The sequence below is a fragment of the Hydra viridissima genome, unplaced genomic scaffold (assembly GCF_058129835.1).
Source record: "Hydra viridissima isolate aposymbiotic clone 2 unplaced genomic scaffold, HvirCarnegie_v1 scaffold_3, whole genome shotgun sequence".
NCBI classification, from domain to species: domain Eukaryota; kingdom Metazoa; phylum Cnidaria; class Hydrozoa; order Anthoathecata; family Hydridae; genus Hydra; species Hydra viridissima.
The window spans coordinates 18,872,961-18,899,941 of record NW_028324302.1 but is presented as its reverse complement, the minus strand read 5'-3'; the positions used below and the strand labels follow the sequence as shown (position 1 = coordinate 18,899,941).

General features: G+C 32.5%; 2 protein-coding genes and 1 long non-coding RNA gene across 4 annotated transcripts; 2 read left to right on the top strand and 1 right to left on the bottom strand.

Moving 5' to 3' along the window:
- Positions 1–2,810: 2,810 nt before the first annotated feature.
- Positions 2,811–4,091, bottom strand: LOC149891304 (uncharacterized). The gene has a single exon (XM_090082074.1). The coding sequence runs from the start codon at positions 4,089–4,091 to the stop codon at positions 2,811–2,813; it is 1,281 nt and encodes a 426-aa protein (XP_089938200.1).
- Positions 4,092–12,941: 8,850 nt separating this feature from the next.
- LOC149891303 (uncharacterized) lies at positions 12,942–14,963 on the top strand. Of its 2 annotated transcripts, none has more exons than XM_090083154.1 (3): positions 12,942–14,002; positions 14,157–14,263; positions 14,614–14,963. In XM_090083154.1, exons 2-3 carry the CDS (start codon positions 14,164–14,166, stop codon positions 14,826–14,828), a joined length of 315 nt encoding a protein of 104 aa, XP_089939280.1. In that variant the 5' UTR covers positions 12,942–14,002; positions 14,157–14,163; the 3' UTR covers positions 14,829–14,963. The 2 variants fall into 2 exon arrangements, with proteins under 2 accessions (XP_089939280.1, XP_089939281.1); XM_090083155.1 differs by lacking the exon at positions 12,942–14,002 and adding an exon at positions 14,013–14,036.
- An 8,179-nt stretch (positions 14,964–23,142) lies between these two features.
- Positions 23,143–24,819, top strand: LOC149891302 (uncharacterized). The gene is made up of 3 exons (XR_016451001.1): positions 23,143–23,452; positions 23,974–24,063; positions 24,335–24,819. It is a non-coding gene; the product is annotated as an uncharacterized LOC149891302 (long non-coding RNA).
- Positions 24,820–26,981: the final 2,162 nt, after the last annotated feature.

Here is a 26,981-nt window from a genome sequence, read left to right as displayed (position 1 = left end):
TCAATAGATCAAATTGGGTTCCTGAATAATATTTTGCAACGTTTTTGCATTAATCATCGGTAAGATTTTTAGCTAAACTGTCTAAAGTACTAGCCATGAATCTGTAGCTGTCGATAAATCTCAATTCTCGCTTTACATCACCAGGCTTTCCATCTTTACCCACAAACTCTCCCACTTTGATTTCTTTTGAAAAGCTAATGTACTTTTCTTCATTGTTGGGGATGCAGCTTAATTTTCCACCTGAGAGTTTCTTGATGAACAAATGAGAGTCATAACCAGATAAATTGTGGAAAACGATAGGGAAGAATTTTGGAACTTCATATTTTGTATTGCAATCGCTATGAGCAGCACCTCTATATTTTCCTGAGAGATGACAATGATCTCTCACTCTATCGGTTGTAAGATCTTCTTTACAAATATGACATACTTTAGCCTCTTTAAAATTCTTCTCATCCTCCTCAGTGATCACCATCTTTTTTGGAAATTTAGTGCTTTCGTAAATCTCTATAATATCCTTCTCAATACTCTCTACAAATTTACCAGCTACATCATCTGTTTCACTCGTCGCAGTATAGGTCTCCAGCTTTCCTTTATATACTGTTTCGTCAAAGCATTTGATATAATAACAGTACGAGCTTGGAACATGCTTTTGATACTGTTTGGTAAAAGACTGCTTTTCATCAGGATTGCATGTGCTGATAGGTATAATGCGACTTTCAAAATCAGCATACACCACAAACGGAACTCTCATGGATCTTCCCACTCGGCTAAAGCTTACGGATGAACCTTCTTTAGGAAGCTCAACTCGAACGCAACTATGCTCTTTGCAATAAGTAGAATGCTTGTCTAACGCTTCTTTAGAATAGTATCCTTGCAAGCAATTCCTACAAAAATATTTCTTATGCTCATTTTTCGATGATGAAGAGGTCATAAGTCGACTGAAATTATTAATTAAACAATAATGACTCGTTGTCTTGTTTGAAATGAATAACAAGTCGATATGATGCTTTCTATCGAAATATTTTAATTTTTTCAAAGGGTAAGGTTGATTGTCTTCAAATCCAAAAACAGAGATGCTTATGTCCGGATTGTTCTTCTCAAACTTCTCGATTTGTTCTAGCTTGACTGGGAATTCTATTCCTTCCCAATGGAAGTCTTTTGACTTTTCAATGAGCTCTTTATCTATTCTCTCTGGGTGAATATTCTTCATATTCAAGGCTCTAGTGACACACCATTTGAAGCATTCGTTGTCGTTATTTTTTATATTAATGATTGCCTTTTTGTTTTTCAGAAATTTATCCAGTTCTATCCATGATGAAGCTCTCATAGGCTCATAATTAATCACATTCATATCTATTTTTAAAATTCTAGACATTCTCCAGTTGGATCCATTACTATTAAATTTAACTATGTTCTCTAGAATTTCTCCTTTGGATGTATTATATAACTCTTCTAAATCCGTTGCTTCCAAGACAATGGCGTACTTACTTGCAAAAGGAAAAGTGAGGCTGATTTCCTCCCCAGTGGTAATACTCGCACGCGTCATGGTACATTTTAAAACAAAGTTCACTTTGGTATTTTTATTTTGTTTCAACATTTTTATAACCCCCTCTTTAACCATGTCTAAAAATGCGGAAGCATCTTGTTGATTTTGTTTAGCTTCATAAGAATATTGTCTAGTCACATTCTTCACAGCGTGTTTGGTTAATTTAAACTCAATAGGACTTTTGTAAACGGTTGATCTCACGATGGCTTTTAAATTGTCCATTTTTTCTCTCAATTCATTTCCTACATCGTCTACTTTTTTCTTGATCGGTTCTGGGATGTAGGGCTCTACCCATTCTACGACATCGTTAAATTTATTAAAAACAAAAGAAGAAACTTTTTTCGCAGCTGATGCCAAGGTTGAAAAAAATCCAGGACGAGGAGCAGGAACAGGTCGGATGACGGGCGATGGATCTGAAACAGGCTCATCAACAATAGATGTTTCATCTCTAGTCACACGATTTTGTAAGAGAGCAGGTCCGAATGAAATCAAGTCGTTAGAAACAGGACGCGGAGCTGGAACAGGTCTTTGAGCCACAGGCCTATGAGCTGGAACAGGTCTTGGAACAGGAGCTGACTGCAGAGCTCTTACAAGATCTGCTTTATTCATCCTGTAATAATATTTAACATTTCGCACTCTAGCGATTTCTTTTAATTCTTTGACAGTTTTGTTTTCCATTTTTTATAGAGTAAGATTTTTATTTATATCATTTTTCAATTTTGTAACTTTTTTGTGAAAAGTTATAAAATGTTATCAGAATTTAAAATTTCTATCTTTATACCGTTATCATCTACTTTCCCATTTCGATTATAAAAGTATTTGCACCCATGTTTCGTCTCGTTAATGGCTTTGTAAAGGAAATTGTATTCAGTCACCTCACCCGTTTCTACATTAGTGATTCTCACAACGACAGGAGTATTTCTAATATTATGAAGACGAGCATATTTAGGATTACTTTCATTCGGCTTTTCTTTTTTTGCTCTCTTTCTAGGCCTGCCTACAGGCCTATCTTCTTTCGAATCTTCCAAAAGCGTATCCTTATCGATGAGCTTGTTCTCGATAGCAATCATCATCAGCGTCATTAAATGGTTTGATGTTCTTGAAACACCATTTTCTCTTAACAATTTTTTCAAATCCTTCACTGTATATCTCATGTTTTTATTATGTAATGAAAAAAAATTATTTAAATCATTTTATCAAGAGTTCGAATCGTGTATTTTTTTTAAAATTCGAAGAATTTCATTGATCCTAAAAGGAACTATAATCAGTAAATAGCTATCATGTTAGTTCCATTAGATTGGAAGCTCAACAGTTTGTCTGAAACAATCACCGCGTAAATAACAGTGTTTGCAGGTGTTGCAGTACGGAATTGAACATTGACAACCAATTCAGCAGTTTCAGAAACTACTCTTTCTTTTTGCTTGCTTATATCCACCAAGAATATCGGGAATAAATTTTTATATTCCAGCAAAGATAAACCAGATTGGCAAACAAGCTCATTTGTTCCATAATATCTATCGTCGAACGAGAAAGCGTCCGAATGAGCCTGTGTAATTTTCTTCTCTCCAAAATTCAAGTCGTAATTGTAATTGGGGTATTTTATCCCATTGACAGTCACGTAAAAATTGTTGACATCGCAATGGTCGAATATGGACGGATTCACAGTTTGACTTTGATTTCTATTTGATTGAAGTGCGAGCAGTATGAATCTAGGAATGCTCTTGTCTGTGGCTCTTCCAAGAGACCAATTGAATTGCGTTATTCCAGCTGGTACAATCTGCCTTTCAACTCTGTTTGATTTAAACGCTACTGGTATGGTCAACTTACTCTTCATCAAGTCATAGAAATTATTTTTCTCAGTCAAGTCCAATTCAAGTCTAGGCATGAATAGTCTGAATTTCGACAAACTAATCGTTCCTGCAGCAACACTCTCAGCTCTGTATATAGCATCGTCATTTCCTTTCTTTGTAAATTTAATGGTGTGTCTGAAACCGTAAACAACTTTATCATAGGTTTCGCAAAATCCAAAAATGTGTCTCAAGGGTATTTTAAACGAAAATGCTCCAATGGATGTGGTGTCTGCAAACAAATGATCTCTCCTCACGATGAACCCACCATTTCCAGTGGCGTTTGTCGAATCCTTATACCACATCTGTTTAAGACCTTCCGCCACCTGAAATGCATAAGGGTATTTTAGCAATCCAAGCATCGTTGTTCCTTGACCTGGTTCTGTCACTCTTTCTACTTGAGCCCCTGTTAAATCGTAAGTGATTTCGCTAAACAAATACATCATTGCATTGTGCACCAAGGCAATATTATCCGTTGCTGTGTACGCAGTTCCATCTGCTTTTTTCAACACTCCTTCGATGAGGACGTACGCCTCTGACGGAACTGTATGCACAGACTGACAATCAATTTCAAAGGTGATGTCGGTTGAATTATTTAAATCGAGATTTGATGGAAGGTACTCATAGAAATCAATTTTTTCAATACCAGTGTCATATTCTGGTTTTTCTGTTACTCTTAATCTGTCGGCGTTAATCATTTTTATATAAGAAATAAAAAAAGTTTAAATCCTTTTAGGATCGATGAAATTCTTTGAGATCACTTCATGCAGTGCGCATCCCACTCCCTAGTCGAACAAGATCCTGAATTTTAACTACATTTTCTTCTGTCATTTTTCTTCTCCTTGTAGATTTCTTAATGGACGACCCATATAACAATTTATGCAAATCATCTATGGGCTTAACCACGTCGTTCACTAACGTATTGATCTTATCGGCTGGACTCCCCCTATTGGCTTGCATCTCTGGTTTCTCCGTCCCAGTGATTGAGTACACTTTTTCGATCGCTTTTTTACCCTTGTCAATAGCAACATCTTTGGCAGTAGATATAGCTGAAGTAGCCAATTCTTTACCAGCAGATTTTGCGGCCAGGATGGCTTCTCTACCCAGTTCGCTCTTTGCCGCCTTTTTTAACAGGCTCAAAGAAGATCTTGATGCGTTAGAGGCAGCAGCCCTTCTCAAAAAATTCTTAATCGTATCCACAATTCCTTCTCCAAAAACGTTCTTTTTAACATATCTTCTGTTGTTTATGATTAGCATTTTTTAAATGGGTAAATATTTTTTTATATCTTTTGATATATACTTCTTTGTAGATGTTTGTATTGCTCTTTGTTTATCTCTTTTTGTCTTAGCAATTCATCACAAATGGCGACAGCTACGTTTTTAGAGGTCTGATTTCCAGCATGACCAGCAGCGATGCTCAATTCAAGCTGTTCTACAAGAGCATTGGGGTCGCTTGGAAGAATAATGATTCCTTTACCTGTTCTTTTAACACTATTTTGACTTTTAAATCTATCCCAAATGGGTTTTATAATTTCCGTGTATTTTGCTAGTCTGGAGTGTTTTGCTCTGTTTGGATTTGATTCTGAGTAAATAGCTCCAGTGTCGAACAAAATTTTCGAATAATTTTCCAAATCTTCATCGTTCACATCGCTCCATTTGTTCATAGAATCAGGTTCCGTCATAAGACTCCAAAGACCCTCTGTTCCTTCATACCTCTTTCCTCCAACAATGATATCATTTCCATCTACTTGCACCTCCATTTTTCCAAAGAACCTTTTTTTTCCAATTTTACTAATTTCGAAATTTCTTTTAACTACATTGTTTGTAAATCGCGTATTATACATTTCTAAATATTGGGATGAAATATCTCCTAATGGATTAGGCTCATCCACATGAGCAGGCTCGTTATTCACTTTTTCTTCAATACTCTTGATCATCTTTTCATTGCTTTCGATGAGAGGTTTATAAAACTGACTCAAATCACTCTGATAATTGACATTTGAAATGTTTCTGTTGAGGCTTTCTTCATAGATTTGTTTTCTGTTCTCATTAATATTTTTAATAATTTCAGCCCTCTTTTTAGGGTCTAGTATTTTAAAAAATGACATTTTTTTAATCACAAGAAAAAAACTTAAATAAAAACCCCGAGTTGACGTTTTTATTTATTTTAAATTCACTTGTGAAATCCTGGAAAATCATTATGATTTTTTAAACATGTTGTTAAAGGCTTTGATCGCTTGATCTCTTCCCTCATTGATCAAAGACTCTTTGGTCACTTCGTCAATAGCATTTTTATTTGTGGATCTTATCTCACTCATCATAGACTTAAACTTTTGAAGTTCATTCAAAATCAATTCATATTCTGAATCGCTCACAACATCATCCTTCAACGCTTTTGAAATGTGATCGCTTATGGTGTTTAGTTTTGAATCTGCAAGCACTTTTATTTTTTCATGCTTTTCTGCTTTTAAAGCCAATTTTTTATTAACTTGACCTCCAACGATAGATAAAAAACCAAGACTTAGAGCCACACTTTCGCAAGCAATCGCAACAGGAGCAGCTGCAATGGTGGTTAAAAATCCTACTCCAACAGCACCAAGAGCGATACATAAGGCTTGCATTGAATCATCTGCAAAAGAGATGATTCTTACAGCTCGATGGTACTTTTTGCTCAAAGTCATTCTTTTTTCCTTTTCCAATTCAATCTCCTTTTGGATTTCTCCTATTTTTTGAAGTCGGTAATGTTGCCCTTCATAGAATGGAGCCGTTGATAGATCTGGATAAAGTTTATTGTTTATTTCCATTTATTTTCTTTACGTAAAGTATTTAATTCAAATCGATGTGTGATATTTTACAAAGCATCTCTCCTTTTTTGACGGTAACATCGCGTTCACTATTACTATTTACTTCTATAATAATGTCATCTGCAGAATCTGAAAGAATAATATCGTTTTTATAATATCTAAGCTGATCTTTTAATTTATTCGTCAACGTCACGACTGCAATACCTTTGTCTAATTTCAGCCCGATGGATAAAGATATTTGTTTGTGCGAAAGGGGCTGAAATTTTATTTCCTTTTGAGCAAAAATCTCGTACTGGTTGTTTATGTTTAACTGAGGAGGGTGTTCCAATTTAGTCTTGGTTATAATACTATGACTCTGTTTTCTTTTCTCTAAAGATCCAATTCTTTCTTCCATATGCTTCAACACCGTTTCAAAACCGTTCCATTCTAATTCCTGGACATTTCTTTTATACTTATGAGTAAATGACATTTTTTTATAAAGAAAAGAAAATTATTTAAATCCTTTTAGGATCAATGAAAATCTTTCGATTTTTAAGATCCTTTTTGCATAGAAATCAATTCTTTATTGTTCACCCAAGAGTTGAACGTATCAGGATATCCTAACCATTTTACTAAGGATCTGCTCTTTTGCTTGCGAATGACTTTTTCAATTCTAAATACGTCTTGATAGGACTTTTGCATTTCTTGTTCATAAAAGGTACCTTGTATCTCTTCACCATGATGGTCTGATATTTTATATGTGGGCGGGTCTGTGTACTGAATTTTTGATACAGTAAAAACCTCCTCTGTCCATCTTGGCGTGTATCCTTTTTCAAAATGAGACTTCTTTTTGGCGATCCTCACTTTATCACCCATGGAAAATTTAGGCTCTCGTCTTTCTGCTTGCAACTTTCCATTGAGGCTCATCCATACCCTGCTTTTATTCTTTTCATCGCTCGCTTCAACTGGAGTCATTTTAATGGAAGAGTGTTTGGTGTGATTGTAGTCATCTACCATTTTGTCTAAAACGCCAATGTATCTATTGGTGTTGTTAGCTGAAAAGTATTTAAACATTTTCTCTTTCATCGTTCTATTCCATCGTTCGACAACAGAACTTTTTTCTTCATTTTCAGTAGAGTATAACGACACACCTAGAGCTTTTACATGCTTGTTATAAAATTCTTTTCCTTTATCTACCCACATCTTCATACACTTTCTTTTCTCGAATATTTTGCTAAGAGCGTTGGCTACATCAACTCCAGTCTTACTCTTTAATGGAACAATCCATCCATACTTTGAAAACACGTCAATCACCATGAGCAAATATTTAATCCCGTTGTTGAATTTTGAAAACGATTGCATGTCAACCAAATCAACAGCCCATATTTCATCCCTATTATTCACAAATACTTTTCTTCTTCTAAAATTCTGAATCATCGGTTTATGAAGCTCGTTTGCAAGCTGATCTGTCCATTTTATTTTCTCCGGTGGTTTTTTTTCAGATTTTTTGAATCTGTGGAAAAATCTTTGATTTTTTTCACTCCTAATCCGAATTTGGCTTTGGCTTTGATGATGGGCTCAATTATTTTTCGTTCGTTAATTTCTCTCTGAGTAGGGTTTTGTATAGAGTTCATTTCTTCAAGCATCATTTGATCTGCTAGATTTCTGTTTTGCTTGTCGTTAAAATATTTATAAGCGAGATCGTGATGATAGGCTGCGTTATCCACTCTGTCCACCGGCTTGCTCCAATCTTGATACATGTCTGTAGAAGTTAGCCTTTTGTCTAAATTCGTACCAGGTCCTGCAAAGTTCATCCCTGGGACGTGCATTTCTCCTGGAAACTTTGCCCATGGAAGTTTGATTTTGTTAGAGAGTTTGTTAATCGATTCAACCAAGTCTCCTCCTTTGGCAGACGAAACAAATTTGTTTTTGGGTGATCCGCAGACGGAGCAAGTTCCTTTGAGCATATTTCTATTGTTTTTGCTTATCGCATGACGCAAGTTTTCTGTCTCTGTGTTTCTCTTACATTTGACGCAGTACATTTTTATATTTAAATATAAATTTTTTAATATAAAAATGGATATTACTGATTTGTCATGGAATACCGGCAAAAGCAAAAGAAACAACAATGAACTTTTACCAAGAAGTATACGAGGAATCATTGTTGGAAAGTCTGGCTGTGGAAAAACAACGTTGCTGTTGAATTTACTACTCAAGCCTGGTTGGTTAGATTACAACCATTTACAAGTGTTTGGTAAATCCCTTTTTCAACCAGAGTATAAAATACTGAAAAGGTCATTTGAAAAAAGATTGCCAAAAGAGATCATTCTCGACTTGTTCAAAGTTCAAGGTGAAATAGAAAGATTAAACATGAGCCCAGAATGCGTGATTGAAGATATTTCAAAAAAATGGGGAGACAAAGCAGACATGGAATGTCAATTTTTCGAAACAGCAGACGACGTGCCAGAACCTGAAGATCTCGATCCCTCCAAAAACAATCTGATGATCTTTGACGATTTGCAGTTATACAAGCAAAACAAATGCGAAAAATATTACATCCGAGGAAGACATTCCAACGTGGATTGTTTCTATCTAGCACAAAATTATTTTATGTTACCTAGACAAACCATAAGAGAAAACACCAATTTCATTTGCTTGTTTCCACAGGATTCGAAGAATATAAACCACATTTATCATGATCATGTTTCTAGCGATATGGGGAAAGAAGAATTTAAAAAGTTTTGCAAGAAATGCTGGTCTGAACCTCACGGATTTGCTGTGATTGATCTGTCCTCTAAGAAGGATGAAGGAAAATATAGAAGTGGACTTGACACTTTTTATTTCCCCAATGAATGATTTTTTAAAAGATCTAAATAAAAAATCTCAAATTATAAAATGACAAGCTTTACAATCGACGCTGATGGGCATTCAAGCGTAATCATTACAGATTTTTTAGATAAAATCGTTTTTGATGATGGGAAGAAGTATGAAATGGCTTTTTTAGGCCTTGAAACGTATAACAGCTTTCCAAACATCATCAGTACAAACAATTCTTTCAGGTATAGCATGAACAATGGAGGGAATTGGGAATATATCGTCATTCCAGTAGGGAGCTATGACATTTCTGACATTAACACTTATTTGCAAAAATCTGTTTCAGAAACGATAAAAAATTACACAGCCCAAAGCCCTAGTTTCATTACTAACAATAAAATCAGTTACAATGCTGAAAACATCAAAATTACAGGTAACTTACACACTTTAAAAACAAACGTTAAATTAGGCTTAAATTATATGCTGGATTTTAACGTGAACAACAGTATCGCGTCCGTTTTGGGATTTACAAAAAGGCAGTTGGATCCCAATTCGGAATACGAGTCTGACGACATTTCTAGAATTACGACGATCAACTCGATCAGAGTTCTCAACAATGTGGTTGGCTCCTCCTATGTGAACGGGAAACATTCGACCGCCATTTACACCTTTTATCCAAAAGTAGCACCTGGTTATAAAATCGTTGAAAGACCTGCTCATTTGATTTACCTCCCTGTAAAATTGAGCTCGATTTCCACGATGATTACAAAAATCGTTGATCAAGACGGAGAACTTATCGATTTTCGCGGCGAAAACATTGCTATCCGATATCACATACGAGAAGTGAAATAAATATTTTCCTATGTATATAAAATGAGCAACTACCAAAAAGTACAACTAAACATTTCACAAGGACAAGCTGATAAAATAAAAAAAGCGATTCGAGAAAAGAGTGACGTCAATATAAGACTATCTCATTCAGATCTAGACGGTGAACACATTCTTGCAGTGACGAAAGCCCAATTGAATAAAATTACAAAAGCGTACACCAACGGAACCGGAGTCACCCTCAAACTGAGCAAAAAACAATTATCTTACAACTCCAAAATAGAAGGCGGATTTATCGGTGCTTTGCTTCCACTCTTGGGGATGCTAGGTAGCACACTTGCGACGAGAGTCGTTCCTGCTTTGGCTACCGGATTATTAGCAGGTGTTGGATCTTCTGCAGGAGCTGCCATGGTCGATAAAATTGCTGGAAAAGGCGTCATTTACTTGAAAAAGAACGGAAAAGGAATGAAAATGACTGCTGCAGGATCAGGAATGTTTTTAACACCGTGGGTAAGTGGAAGCTCCTTAAAAGAAGGAGTTTATGCCAAAAACGGTAAAAAATATGAATCTGTTGGATCTGGTTTACTTCTAGGACCTAATTCACCCTTTTCAAGCATCCCTTTTCTAAATTTAATTCTATAATGATGAAAAAAAAAATCTCATTTAAATTTCATGATATACTTTCATCATGAAATTACACATCTAAAAACACAACAGCTTTTAGTTTATGAGATTCGTTTCATCAACGATTTATTACATGTCGGTTCTGGGACATGATAAGAAAATATTCTGCTTCAATCCTAGGTTAGTATGAAATGTCCCAGAACCGGCATTTTCCTACTACTCACGATAACTCAACCCATTTGAGACCATTAAAAGCGCTCATGGTCTCTTAAATGTTAAATAGTTAGATATAGGAGCTAAAAGCTATGTTTTATTTAATTGGTTAGGTTTATAATATTTCGATGGGTTAGGTATACGATATTTCGATTGACTCGGTATACGGCATTTGGTTGGTTTGGTATATAGCACTTCAATGGTTTCTTTTCATTTTTTCAAAGGAGAAAGGAAAAGTGTTTTTAAAGTCATCATGGCGGATAAATTGTTGGCGGATAAATTTTTGATTACACTTTTAGTAAAACATTTAATGCTGTGTTTAATAGTTTAGACTGTGTTAAATCTAGTTCTACATTTTTTACTATGACTGAGGAATTTTTACAATTCTGAAAATTGTTTTTTTATTTCCTTAATTATGTCAAATTACACTACCGGTCTCTGACGTCATACCGATAATACAATTGCTTAAATCAGATTCGTGTAAACCGTGTGAATAATTTTATCAGCCGTTTTATCAGCAAATTTGTTTAACGTGTGCTGTTCGTCTCAAAAAGTCTTATCTAGCACTTTTTTTGCACACTCAGTATTCTTTTATCTTCCCACTAACATTTTCGCTAACGTAACGAGATTCTTCTTGAAAGAAACTTGTAATGATCGGGTATGGCAATTCGAAAGGCCTTCAAAATAAATTTTTCAGATTGGATGAGAACCTCGAGAAAACAATACATGTGTTGGAAATCTTTTTTTTTTCGCAATTGTTTCAAAACTATAAAAGCCGAAAGCATCTATAAAAACTATAAAAGCCAACTGAAAGTATCTGTAAAAACTGTAAAAGCCATTTATAATAAGAAAATACAAATTGTTGTCATTTTGAAGTTAATTTTTTTTCAAATGTCAAAATGAAAACCGCTTCATGTGTTTACATGAAGCGATTTTTGTTTACTTTACAAAGTAACGAACAGGTTAACTACGCTTGTTATCTATTTTAAAAATGTACCTAGTAAATATCAGTACAAGGCATGTTACATCGTGTACTGAGAAAATCTACTTTGTAAATGCTGACATGGACATGTTACGTCCTGCATTGAAACATGTGTAATCTTTGTAAAATGTTTCAGGGAAGGATACTGACACGCCGCTGACCTGCCCACATTACACATCAAAAGAATTTTACATAAAAACTGTAAAAAGGTCAAACATTTAATAGAAGAAGTTAGATGCAAAGTTTGGCTTTAATCCTGATAAACTATTTTCAACTACACTCTTCATATTAATTAGCATTTGATAATTAGTTTAAGAGTAATTCTAAAACAAAAAACAATTGAGAGATTTTTAATGGTTTTTCAGCAAATTAAGTTAGTTGTTTGCACACCTTTCTTCTATATTTTTAAGCAATAACACTGGTCAGCAAAATTTAACTCTTTTTCCGCTGTTTAAAGTTCTGCGAACTGATTTAAGCAAATTTGTGGTTGCCAATTTCAGGAATGGCTTCAGTTTTTGCCTATCACGTCAAGTTCTTTTCTATAGGCCTGGAATCTAATGATGATAATTTTTCCTCTCAAATGAAGGAAAAAGAACAGTTAAACTTCTTTTTAACTGAAAATGATTTTGTTGACAGTTGTAATGCGATTGTAGATTTTCTGGTCTGGGTTATGACAAAAAAAAACACCCGGTGTTTTTGATGGACCGAAAACCAGAAAGTAAATAATAATTTATAATTCACAAACTCCGCAAGTTACATCGAGAAAAGAGCACGGAAATCATTCGTGGATTTTGACAAAAACCTGTCGGGTTTTTCCTAAATTAGATCAAAAGCTTTATTTCCTCCACAGATTTACTCAGTTTTGGAACGTTTTTAAAGAGTCTTAAAGAATCTCATTGTTTTAAGAATCAAATTGTTTGCTTATGCTGCGTAAGCTTAAAGAATCAAGTTGTTTGCTTATGCACTGTAGCAAATATTGGCATAATCGTAACTAGAGGGCTGGTGAGGTTCATGGTAACACGAAATGGTTTAAGAAGTTATTTTTCTAGTTGCAAAACAATCTAAGTTTAAAATCTTTAAAATGTTCAGCATAATTGAGAATATAAATATATATATATATATATATATATATATATATATATATATATATATATATATATATATATATATATATATATATGTATATATATATATATATATATATATATATATATATATATATATATATATATATATATATATACATACTGAAATAAGTATAAAAAATAAATCTCGTGATTCATTACTCAGAAAAAATGAATTGAAATAAATATTTCTTTATCAAAAGGTATTTTGTAAAAGCAGTGGAAAATCTGCATCGCGCTGCTTATCTCACCGAAAGTCTAACCAGTTTCAATATAATGAAGACAACTAGAATTCTATTCCTTTTTTAAAGCCATCAATGGCATTGAATTGAAAACTAGGCATGCGAAACATAATTTCCTTGTGGTAAGAACTGTTCACAGGAGCTGGAAGAGTGTTTTATATTAGATGATTAAGTGAATCACCTATAGCAAACTTACTACATGCTATACCAGACAAAGTATGTGATATAATAAGTGTTATTGCATAAGTGTTATTGAGGATTCCAGCTAATAGTGAAGCAAGGTCAAAAGGTGAGGCCTTTAAACCATCTAAAATCATCAAATCATCATCAATCATCTGAAAGTTGTGTCTGAAAGAGGATTAATTTTACTTGAGTAAAATGAAAACCCAAAAAATTTCTAAGAAAAAGAAGAAAATTTTATTTTTTAAAAGTACATTTTCTTCTGCAAAAGCTTTTTTTTTTTTTTGAAATGAAGAATATAAATGTAAATACATTTGTATATTTATTGTCGTTTTTTTTTTTTTGTGTAAAACAATTTTTTTATTTCTGCAGCTAAATCAATAGCTAGTTGCAATCAATAAAACTATTTAGTACTTCAAAACCTTAAAACTCTAAAAACACATCTTCCGATGGACTTTTTTACTTTTCCAAAAGTCAAACAGAACTATTTAGTTTTAAATTAAGATTTCTTTTACAAAATCGAAAGAAAAAATCTTTACAGCCAACACCAGCGATCATATTTAGGCGACGCAAATCCCTTAAAAGGCAAAAAAAAGGCATAAAATATTTTTAAATATTTAAACGCCTGAAATCACAACTCATGTTTCGATTTCGACGTGTATTTCGTGAAACTTAATTGTTAAACCAGGTTTCTGTTTACGTTTGTTTGCTTTCGTTTCTTACTCAATTTCTATAAATGATGCTTTAGAGAGTGGGCAGCTACGTGAACAGTTTTGACATTGACACGAAGAGCCTACAGAGCCGTTTGAAGAAAGTTATGTAAGCATTTTTCTGCAATTTAAAAATCTTGCTGGTAAAATTAAATACTTTTTATGCATTTTTATTGAGGACTCTTTATTAGAATTATTTAATTTGTTCATCATTCAAAAGCTGAACAATTTTTTATTTTGTATTAATTTATTTTAAAATGTAGTACAAAAATGAAAACAATGCTATGCCTAATGTTCTTGGCTGTGCTGGTTGCTGATGCTTTTCCATTTGAAAATGTTGAGGTTTTTCCATCAGAAGCTCCACGTGAATGTAAAAAAAAGTTTTTAATTCATCATTTAGCTTTGTTATATAAATTATAATTCATTACATAAAACTTGAGAAAAAGTAATCCGTAATTGTATTGATTTTGTTATTCTTTTTATTACATTGATCTGTTTATAAATGTGTATTTTAAGCCTATATCATTTAAACTGGATTTCAAATCGTAAAAATCAGGTGGTATTCTCTATTTGTAGTCAGCAGTAAATAACGAGTATGACATTCGATTGATTACCTACTACAAACCAAAAGTTTATTTTTTAGGATTATTTAAAAAATAAACATAAATCTTATAGAAAAATATTCATTAAAATCATATATAAAAATATTCATTAAAATAGGTGAAGGGGATTATAAACCATGCGGTAGCGGTTGTTACAGCTTGACACACGAGCGATGTTGTAATGATATTCCCCTACCCAACAATGTTTACGGAGTATGCGGAAAGTCGTGCTACAAATTTGATGATGAGATCTGTTGCAACAATGACACTCCTCGTCCATCATCGACCTGGAAGATCTGTGGCGGAGTTTGCAAACAGGTCAAGCAATGTTGATATCGTTTGCGTCTAATAGTTTTCAGACCGTTTAAAATAAAAGTTTTTATATATTCAATGGCGGAGTCCGAAAAGCGATATTTTATGTTGTTTATTTTTTGTAAAAATATTTACATTAAATAAAAGTTGACGGCATCCGAATTCTTGTTCCTACTACCAGAACCATCTCCGTTATACTTTACAAAGCTCAGACATAAAAACTAAAAAATATTGTTTTTCTCTTGTGCAAAAGAAAATTTTCTCTGGGCGCAAAGTGAATATCAAAACAAATTTAAAAATTTTTTATTTCCACGGTTTTTGGTTTTAAGGTTCAAAGGAGATCTTTACAGACACCAACATAACAGCGATCCTATAGTTAAAAGCTTTTTGTCGAGTAAAATTTCTGAATTTCAAAGAGCTGACTTTCACTAAGTTTTACTCAATTTCAATATTTTTTAAAAAATTGGAAAAAAAACGCAGGATTCAGACACAAACTAATGTCCTTTTCTAGAAGATGCGACTACAGCCTCTTCCACATAAGCACTTTTGTTTTATAAGAGCAAATATATATTAAGATCAAGGCTGAGAGTTCCTCATAAAAAGATGAAGAAGATACAAATGTAACTTAAGGAGAATTGAAGACGGAATTTTTCATGATGTTTTAACAAAAACAACATTTATATAAACAAGAAAATCTGTCACTGAAAGCAAATTCTTACATTAAATTTATCAGTTCTCACAATAACTAAAGAAAACTTTTTGTTTACGTAATAGGATCAAGGACTCCTAAAACCAAGACTACCATTTATTGAAGTACAATCTTTATTTTGGAGTCTATTTTGAAGTTTTATGTTTTGTTAAAACTCTTTGACACTTGCTGGTTTTTTTACTACTGAAGTAAATTACATTTTACTAACATTTTACAACACCGAGCAAATATTTAGTAAGAAAAAGATGAAGCAAATTTTACATAAGTTTAGTTATTAATTTTGTTTGTTGTTTTTATTCATTAAGGTTTATTTTTGAGTTGGGAAATATCTTTCAGTTTTTTTATGAAAAGTTTTTTTTAACTTTCGTTTTTTTTTTGTGTACTTTTTTTGAGTTGATTCAGTTTTCAATGAAATGAAAAATAAAAGTGAAGTAAATGTAAAACCATAAAAAATTTATTCTTTGTAACCTCACTTAAGTGAAACTAAAGGTGAGAAAGGCCCCAAAAAAAATGCTTTTTAAAGGAAGATCCTTCGTCTGGCAACCATGGTTTTGCTCTTTTTTTGTCTCTTTTTCGGTAAAAATTTTCAATCATTCTTGTTTTGAACGTTATACTCGCGCGTTGTTTCGCGTCGTTTTTATGGTGGCTTTGCAAATTATTTACTTATCTGCACCGGTAAATGAAGTGCAGTCTTCAAGTTGTTGTTAATTGACTAAGTTGGCGCGTTAATGTTTTTAGAACCATATTTACAGGTTGGAGCAGTTAGCCGAGAGAGACATTTTTAGGTTTTGCGAGTGCATTTTAGGTTTTGCGAGTGCATTTCTTTTTGATATTGAACTTTATACCGGTTTTTTTTTTTTTAAACCAGCGCCGTAATGCATTGCCACAACTTGCACAACATTTTGCATGTAGTAACACAACACAACAACTTGCATGTAGTGAAAGAATTTGGCTTTTAAGTGATAAATTTGATTTCCTTGAAGAAAAAATGATTTCCTGGCTCAAATATTAAAAATGTCCTCTTTCTCTTCCCAGTTATCAAAGCTGATCGAACTTTTCTCTTCCCAGTTATCGAGTGACCTTTTCTATGTAATGTACAGAGTTAATCACCTTTTAATAAATCATTCAAAGAATAGCTTTTACTTATTATTATTATTATTTTTTTTTATTAATGCGATAAGAATTTATAAAAAAGATAAGTTTGGTCTTTTAATTTGAATACTTTTTATCTATTAATAGATGCTTTTTATTGCAATACCACTTTGCCTATTCACGAAAGTGAATACTGGTATAAAGATAAAAGTAAAAGAGGAAAAAGTGAACATTTAAAAATTAAAATTTCTTTAACACTTGAAGCCCCAGGTTTTTTACATACCTAGAAACCCCAAAGTGGATCAATTGATCCAACTTAACATTTATATGCATTTAGACTTATTTTCTTGTTTAAATGTATAAAACTAACATTTAAAACTGTTAATTTTGATGTAAGTTATATTAAATATGTAAATTTCTTTCACCCTACATATATATACAAAGGTTTTATGCCCAAATTACGGCGCGTTTTACTCTAAGTAGAAGCTTAGTAGCATGATTTGCCTAAATCTGAACTACCAGCATATTTATACAGATTATTTAAACCGAAAAAAAAAATAAAATAAAATGCAAACGTTAGCGAATAAAATAAAATATTGTTTCCACGTAATTGGTATAACTATGCTGCCACCACATGTACACCAATATTACTGCTTTACAGTATGAAACTTACTACTATATTGACCTGTAGAAAAATATCAGAAAAGCTATTAATATTATAATGAAACGCTTAAGTTCAGCAAGCGCTTAAGTGCTTCATCATCAAAAACCTCTGTTGCAGCACATCCTCTTTCAATTGACCAATCAGTTACATATCAACGTCCAAAACGTGTGTCGGCGCAACAGCGTTTGTTCATATTACAAGAACTCTCGGAAATCTACAGTGGTGATGAATCAGATTCAACAAAAGAAAATGACGAGGCAAATGTTGTTGAAGATAATCTTTCTGATGACGATGAAAGTAATGCTTTTGTTTACAATTCAGAAAGCAGTAGCGATGATGACGTAGAAGAAAGTTGATGCGGTGGGAGTAATGATTTAACTGTTAAAACTCGTAGAGATGTAAAATGGACTATTGTGTCAAAAGCTGAGGTAACTGGAAGATTTCAAACTCAGAATGTGTTTACTGCCAAATGCGGAACAACTTCTTATTGTCGTAATGTTTTGATACCTATTGATGCATTTAGACTAATTATGAATGAAGGGTTTACACGCTTTATCAAAAAAATGTACTGTTTTATCTGCCAATTTATCAAATGAAGGAATGGAATGTAAGCGACATTGAACTTGATGTTTTCATAGGCCTAACATATCTTCGCGGATGCATGAACGCAAGAAATTTTCTAGTTAAATTCCTATGGTCTGAAAAATATGGCAACAAAGCTTTTATAGAAACTATGCCGCGTTCTCGATTTGAAGACATCATGAAAAACATTAGATTTGATATACGTTCAAAACGTAGAGAGCTCCTCCAAAGTGATAAACTTGCTGTTATGTCATGAGTGATGACAAGATTTGTAGAAAACAGCCAAAAATATTACATACCTGAGGAATCTTAAACAATTGACGAGCAGTTGTTCCCAACTAAAGCTCGGTGTCGCTTTACACAGTATATGCCTAATAAACCGGACAAGTTTGGAACAAAATTCTGGATTTTAGCTGATCCAAAGACTAAATATTGTCTCAGTATCAAACCTTATCTAGGTAAAGATGAAAGCCGTGTAGAAAATTTGGGTACTCATGTGGTCATGTCACTAATGGAACATTATTTAGGCCGCGGGTATAATGTTACTACAGACAACGTTTTTACAAGTGTCGATCTTACAACAAAACTTTTTCAAAAGAAAACGCCAATTGTTAGAACAATTAAACATAGCAGAAAAGAAATTCCAACATTTGATCCACTTCCACTTTACGATTCGACTTTCAGCATAAATGGCCCATTGAACTTGATTGTCTACCAGGCAAAGAAGAAGAAAACTGTAATTTTATTATCAACACTTCATAGAGGGGCGACTAAGCAATGTGATGGGAAGAAGAAACCAGAGGGAATACTTTATTACTATGCGAATAAATGTGGAGTTGGTTTGTTAGATTCAATGTGTCGACAAATGTCAACAAAATCTGGGTGCCGACGCTGGCCGCTTGCTGTTTTCTTAAATATTTTAGACTTGACTGGTGCAAACGCTTGGCTCATTTTTAAAAAAGGTACACAACAAAAAATTTCGAGACGAAAGTTTTCTTTTCACTTTATCTGAACAGTTAAGAGAAGCAAATATTACTCACCGAAAATCTCTTGTTGCTGCCAACAGTAATACCACAGTAGCTACCAACAGCAATACATCAACTCGTTTGGGATGTCAGATAAAAACAAACAGCAAACGTCATCTGACATCAACAGTATGTGCAAATTGTAAGAAACCTGTTTGTGGAAAGTGCTTGTCAAATATATGCAAACATTGCAAATAACCTTAAATATTTGACTAAAATTGTTATGTATATGCACGTTTTCTATAAGGTGGATCAATTGAGTTTAATTGCAGTTGTTTGTTATAGGGCCTAAAATAAGCGTGGTTTGTTAAAGAAGCCTGTCTGAGAGCGGTCGTTGCTGCAGCGCTCGTGTTTTAACATAAAACCAAGATATTCAAGAAGAGAGAGTAGTTTCTTTAACATCTGATTTCCTACGTCGTATTGGCGTGCAGTTTTACTTTTTTACGTGAACAGATTGGAAAAAATTACGTTAGAGAATAAAAGGTGGTTTTTCTTTCAGAAAATGTCGGTAAAAAACGTCGGTAAAAAATGTCGGTGAAAAATGTCAGTGAAAAACGGGAAAATCTAATTAATGGTTGAACCAGATTAATTGTGTTCCGAATCTCGGATTGATTCACTACAGATTTCTACGCTAACAAGTTTAGATTTTATGTACACCAATGTTCACAAATCTCTTCTTTTTCTCTCATTGTGCTCTGCAATCCACGGATTCTCCCAGTCATGTTAGACAATCCACCAAAACTATTGACTGCAACAATTTTGGATCAGCAAGTTTTATCAACATTTTCATCAAACAGCTGAATATAGTGGCATTCTTGATGTTTTTAGAATTGAGCTCCTTAATCTTAGTTTCTCATTAACGCTTAGAATGCAGATCGAAGCTTGTTCCTTGAATCCTACGAAGCGATCATTTCAGATTGTTTGTGCGAACTAAATATTTACTGGGGTTTATTTCAAAAACCCTTTCAAAACGTACGCTTCGTATGAGACTTTCTATGGAATGACGGTGCAGAAGTATTTTCATTTAGGTAGCTTTGGTGCAAATCGTACATAAAAAGTCTTTTCCTGCAGTCATGTTCAACCCATCCGTATTTTTCCATCTAGTTTTTATTAACTAAGTATAATTTTGTCAATACCGCTGTGAACGGCACAACTTGATACCAATTCTTTTCTTTCCTTGAAATCTATTAACATAACTTCTTCATGACACTGTTAAGACAAATTCTGAACAGTTTTTCTCTCAATAATGAAACAACAATAAAACTTCTAAAAACAAGTATAAGCATATATTTTTTTTAAATAATCAAATTGGGTTTACTTTGCAAGCCGAATTTACATTTAATATTATTAATGAATTCTTTTCTTAAAATCTTTTAAGACAAACTGTATTGAATCTTCATTTATTTATGCTCGAACACTGCTGTACTACCTTTAGAGGGACATTTTTCAAAACGAAAATTGATTCTTTCAATTGATTTTTGAACATTTTACGCTTTCCACATTTTCTATTGTAGGCTAAGCTTTTACAATAACCTCAAAAGTTTTCAATTTGGATTTCAAATTTCAGGGCAGTTGACTGAGATATATTACTTAATAACATAATCACAGTCCAACGAAGCAACCACGTTTTTGGTTTATTAAGTCGAAGCTTAATCAGGCCAAAAGACGTAATTGATTTTTTTCGCTTTTTTCCTAATGGCTGATTTGGGATCTATCTTTAAAATAAGCAGCAAACATAATCAAAGAACAATTATTTTCGATAAATTTTTGTTTGTAATTACATATTATCTAATTTTCATTAAAACTAAGAGATGTTTTTATTGAAACATTTGCCATTGCATTTTGCGGAGTTTTTTTTTGAGGATACCCCAGTTAATTTGAATGTGGTGCTCCCGTTACTTTTTATTTTTATGTCAATTCAGCAATGGTGTTTTAGAAAAGAAAATTTAAAGACCTGATCAAAGAAAAATACCAAACTTAATATCATAGGAGGGAAAAGACGTAGAGCTGAACGCATGAAAAAAAAAAATAACAACGAAACATTTACTTTTAAAAGAGATCAGATGTAGCTAAAGTAAATACTATAATGCTTTCAAATATTTACATGTAAACATAAACATATATACAAATAAAAGACCATAAAATGTATGTATGTATGTATGTATGTATGTATGTATGATGTACGATGCTTTTGTGTTTTTTTTATAAATATATCATAGGTAAATTTATACTCATAATGGCAAAGCAAAAACATCAAGTATGAAAATATATGTTAAATTTTAAAATTAAAAAGGTTTCAAAAAAATCTAGTTGTATATTCAATCACCTAGTGACCGAAAATAAGGAAAGTTTATCAATTTATTTCAGTCAGCCTTTTAAGGCGATTTTCAATAACGAAGTCAAGGCCCTCACTTCAGTTCCACTCTGTAGATATTGGGATTAATCAGTAATAAACATACATATCATTTTTCCATCAAGTTTTTTCAAGTTAAAACTCAACTTTTTCTGTTCTTATTTTTAGGAATGACATCAGCTTTAAAACCATCTCTGGTAAAAGTACTTCAGTGACAAATGATACCACCGCCCCATTGAATGAAATTTCACTTTATTCCCAAACTTAACATGCATATCGTAAATGTGACCCTAAATTGCTAAGTTGATACCATGTCGAACTTTTTCCAACTTTTTCAAACAAAAAGCCATTGGAACGGCTTAATTTGAGAGTAAGGTTATTTCAATGATATATATTAAGTGGATGTCTAACTTCACAAAAATTCCGTAAGAAAAAGTGAAGCAAGCTTTTAGAGTTTTTAATGCCGTTTTAAACTGACAATAATTCATTTTTGATTTGCTTTGATTTATAATTGCGTCATTTCAGACTGACAAAACAAAACTGGACTGGCAAAAAATTTGCTTCACTACGGAAGCGCGAGTTAGATATCTGGTTAACATATATCATTGGGTTATTTATGTTTTAAGCGAAAATTCCTCATCTATCACAACACCAATATAAGTTATTACAAGACAAAGACAGTTTTCCACCACTTATTCTAAAGTTCAAGTATTTTGAAAGATTCTGGTTAGTTTTCCTGGAGAAAAAAAATTTATACATTTAACATAACTATTTTTTTTTTACTTTACTTTTAGTACACAATAAGCTTTTACTTGCTCGAAGCCATGGACCGAGACTGGCCATATTCTGATTTATACATATATTTGTTTTGAGTTTGTAATTAATTTAAGATTAGTATCATCAGAAAAATGTTTGATGGAAGCATCAGGATCATTGATACTAAAGAGAAGAGGTACAAATACTACTTTGTTGAGTTGCAGTTGGAATCTCCAAGTAATTTCTGCTTCCTGTATGTCTTTTTTTTTTTTTTTTTTTTTTTATTTCCTTTTACGTCGCATCAGCCATGGGCAGCTGTGGACGGCCTGAAAAGTGTAAAATTTAAAATTCATTTACTTTGGATATTATTATTATTATTTTTTCACAATGGTGATGCCAATGGTGAACCTTTAATTTATTTCAAATAAACAAGAAAAAGATATATTAATTTTATGACGACAATTTTTAGCGGGTACAACTGCTTTCTTAATGAAGATATGAGCTTTAAGACATGTGGATCTTAGAAGTTTGGAAGAAACTTTTATTTTAAAGTTGGAAAAATGTAATGCTCACGAAAAATCCAAAGTAAATGAATTTTAAGCTTCCTGTATGTCTTTTAGCCATATCTTTTTAGATTTCTTGAAAGAGCTTAGAAGCACTAGTTCTTTTTCGATATCCTGAATGGAGTACTATAGATTACAATTGACCTCCCTCCTCCCGCTCCCACCTTACCCTACCTCCCCACAATCACTTTTTAATCAAGTTCAACTTTTTTTAAATCTTCCTTTACTTTTGTTAAAAGGGAGATAAATTTGCTTTGAAACGCTAAAAAGATCATCAAGGTTGATTCAGTGGTTCTTTCAAAAAATTATTTTAAAAATGATATATTAAAAATTGTTAAAATATTCAAAAAATTCCATTGTTTCGTTTTAGTTTTAATCACATGACGATAAATAGTAAGCGTCTGAGTATCGTTATCATTCCGATACAGTATTGGAAAAAAAAAGTGTCATCGGAATGATTACGACAAAATATCGGTAAAAAATTTTTAACCGGTGTTGCAGCTAGTTTAAATCTCGGTATATACCGGAACTCTCGTCATTCCTATGACACTTTTTTTCCAATACCATATCGGAGTGATATGGTATTGGAAAATAAGTGTCATACGGAAATAAAACGATTCGCAGACGCTTAATAAATAGTTTTGGGAATGATTAAGTTATTGTTTTTGGTAATCCTTTATTTTGTTGCAAGCTTCTCGAATTATGCTGATTAAGACAGTTTCGAAAGGGACTTCTCTAAGAAATTGATTCTTAAAACTGGTTTTTGTTTATGATAATTCAACTTTGTCGCTTTTTAATCTCTGTAAATACAGAATTTAAGTAAAGGAACGAAATTGAGAAATCGTATTAGTTATTAATGAATTTCCATAAGATCAGTGATATTTTACAGACAAGCCGTTATGTAAGTATATTACTTAGATTTAAAAAATCTTTTTCGACTTTTTTCGATTATTTTACACATTCTTACAGCGGATAAGTTTAAAAAAAAATTTGTTAAAATGTTGTCATGTATTGAAATAATCTATCTTGTAAATGAAATCTTAATTACTCCTCGATTACAATTTGATAGCAATCCTTAGATGCATAATCTTGTTCGACTTTTAATTATTTTACACATTAATTATTTTACACATTAATTATTTTACACATTAATTATTTTACACATTAATTATTTTACACATTAATTATTTTACACATTAATTATTTGACATCCTAATTATTTGACACATTAATTATTTGACACATTATTTTTTTGACACATTAACTATTTGACACATTAATTATTTTACACATTAATTATTTTACACATTAATTATTTTACACATTAAATATTTTACTCATTAATTATTTTACACATTATTACAGCGGTTAACTTAAAAACCTAGACTGTGTTCTTAAAAGCAACTTTTTTTTTTATTTTAGAAAACAATACAAAGATGAAAAAAATGCTATACCTCATCTTCTTGACTGTGTTGGTTGCAAATGTATTTTCACGCGAAGTTCGACGTGCATGTAAAAAAATTTCGTTATTTAATTTCATTATGTAATTTACAATTCTTTATGCTAATCTTGAGAATACTTAATCCATAGTTGCGTTAATTTTGTTATTCTTTCTATTCTATAAATTAGCTAGTATTCTATATTTCTAGTCAGGTGTAAATAACGAGTATGACATTCGATTACCTACTACAAATCGAAAGTTCTTACTTGAGGATCTAAAGTTTGTTTCATAATTTTTTATAAACTAAACAGTAATCTTACATGAAAATATTCATTAAAATAGGTGAAGGAGGTTATGCTCCATGCAGCAACGGTTGTAATTGTTTGACACATGAGCGATGTGTGATCGGATTCCCAAACTCAACTCGGTTTACGGAGTATGTGGAAACACGTGCTAAAAGTTTGGCTATCGGATCTGTTGTAACAATACTACTCCTCGTCCATCTTCTATATGGAGGATCTGCGCAGGAGTTTGCAAAAAAGTCTAGCAGTGTTGATTGAATTCCTTAAAAGGATATCAGAAAATGATTAGAAAATAAAAACTTATTTTTAAAGAAATCACGACATTTTTAAGTCAGTAATAATATAAGTTAAATGAATTTTTATTTTTTTTGCATTAAGTTAGTATTTTTGATATTTAAATTCGCAAAAATAATGCAGCCTAATAACAGAATTTAATAGTAAAAGAAACACGAGGCAATAAACATTGTAAGATTAGTTGAGCATTAAACAACTTTATTGTTTAAATAAATTTTATTGACAAATGTACAGGTCACATTGTAATTCATTTTTCTAAGATTTAGTTTGCTAACTGTAACCTGCGCACAGCCTGCGCACAACCTGTAACGTATTGCACTTGAAATTGAACCTACTGAAGTACTTCTGTAAGCATTTATTGATTGCTAACCTTAAGAAACCAGTTAGTTTAATAAACTGGTAATCTAGAGGTTAAAATTCCGGAAAAGGAGCTGGAAGAGTGTTTTAAATAAGATGGTTTTGCTAGAGTAGATTTTCTGATTTTATCTTACTTCTTGTATCTCTACTTTAATGTCAAAAACTGACTACCCATGGTTACTTTTCTGTCTCCTTTTAACTGAACCATACAAAGATCTTAATTCTTATAATCAATTTGTCTCAGAATGGGTTAAGATGTGGGTGTGGTAGTACAAAAGCTAGGTTCTTATTCATGGTAGAGTAGGTAATTCAAGGTTCCCATTTATAGTTAAAGAGCTTTTTTATACTTTTTCTCATTTATTAATTCTTATTATGTTAAAGGTAAAGACATTTATAAAGAATAAGTGATACACCCTTGCACCTATGGATTACTTTACTACATAAATCCATTGTTCTCATCGTTCCTTCGATAACATTTTACCTTCTTCTCCCTGGTTACTTTTTTCGCAAATCAAAAGAAAGAAATCACGATTAGATCGACTTGGACATCCAAACGTAGCACAAAAGTTTAGCATCTTTTTTATATCAACTAATTTATTGAACAAGTAAATTATTTAAATTTTAACCTGACATAAAAATAATTGATCCAAAACAAAGATGTGTAAGAATTTAGATTAACTTTGAATATTCCCTTTAAGTGGGTTTTTTTTTTTTTTTTCAATTCAAAACTTTAACAAAATATTGGGAAAAAAACTCACCAAATTAATTCTTGTTAACCCGTTAATTTTAAATTAACTTATAAGTTTTTAACAGTTTCTCGCAATTGAATTCAATTTAACAACAGTTAACTAGTTAATTGTTGTTGTTTTTATAGCTTTTATAGTTTCCCGCGAGTTTGCTTGTGATAATGGCAAACTCTAAAAAACCAATTCTTTGATGTCTGCCGTAAGGGTCTGCGTATCATTTCTAAAGATTGGTTTCTAATAGTTGTAGAAATGTCGTACAAAAGTCGTGCAACGTTCGTTTGATTTGTTGTGCGGTAAATTGTTGTGCAACGCAATGTTTCCATCAGATTGAATTACCGCAAAAATCTTTTAAAAAAAAACCGTTGTAAACAAACAAAAAATGGCCTTCGTAAAAAAAAATCTCACTCTAAATTATCGACTTTTTGTTATAATTTTAATTTTAAGACGCCGAAAAAGCGAAAAAAAAGAAAGCATACGTTTTGGGTCAGAGTGCTATTTAAAAGACGCGTTAAGCAAGGTACGTTTAATTATTTGGTGCAAGAAATGATGCTATTTGATAGGGAACTTTTTTTTATCGATACTTAAGAATGTCTCCTGACAGACTTGAACACCTTTTCTCATTAATCGGATCTTCAAACCTGTTGAAAATCCGAAACTTGTTGTGCTATATGGGAAGTTCTCAAAAAAATATTTCTCAGAGCCCCAAATGGCATAAAAGAATGGCAAAATATAATTAAAGAGTTTATTCAGAGTTAAAACTAAACAACTATTAATTCCTTCCAGAACCTGATGGAATATTTCATTTTGATTTCAGCCACCTTCCATAACTTCTTCGAATGCTTTTATACTTTTCTTCCGCTTGATTAGCAGAGAAGTTTGACAGACGACCAATTTCTTCCCATACATTTTTCTTTTTCCATTTGTCTTTAAATTCCTTATCAAACTTGTCATACAAAACTGGAAACTTTTGAACTTCGCTCATAAAACCTGCATTAGAGATTTTTTCTAACACACAAAATGGAGCCATCGCCATGCTTTGTAAATTATGGTGTTGTGAATAACGTCTTCAAGATGCAATTAGCGTGTGTGTAGGTGTTAATGTATGTAGGTGCTAATGTGTGTAGGTATTAATGTATGAAGTTGTTAATGCATGTATGGTCTTAACGTATTCAATGTGTTAAAATAAGGCGGTTGTACTACTGTGTAAAAGGGGAGCGGAGTTTGTAAATTGTATGATTCGAAACCAGATGGAAAAAATATTGTCAAGTTCATAAAGAAAGTAATGACTCA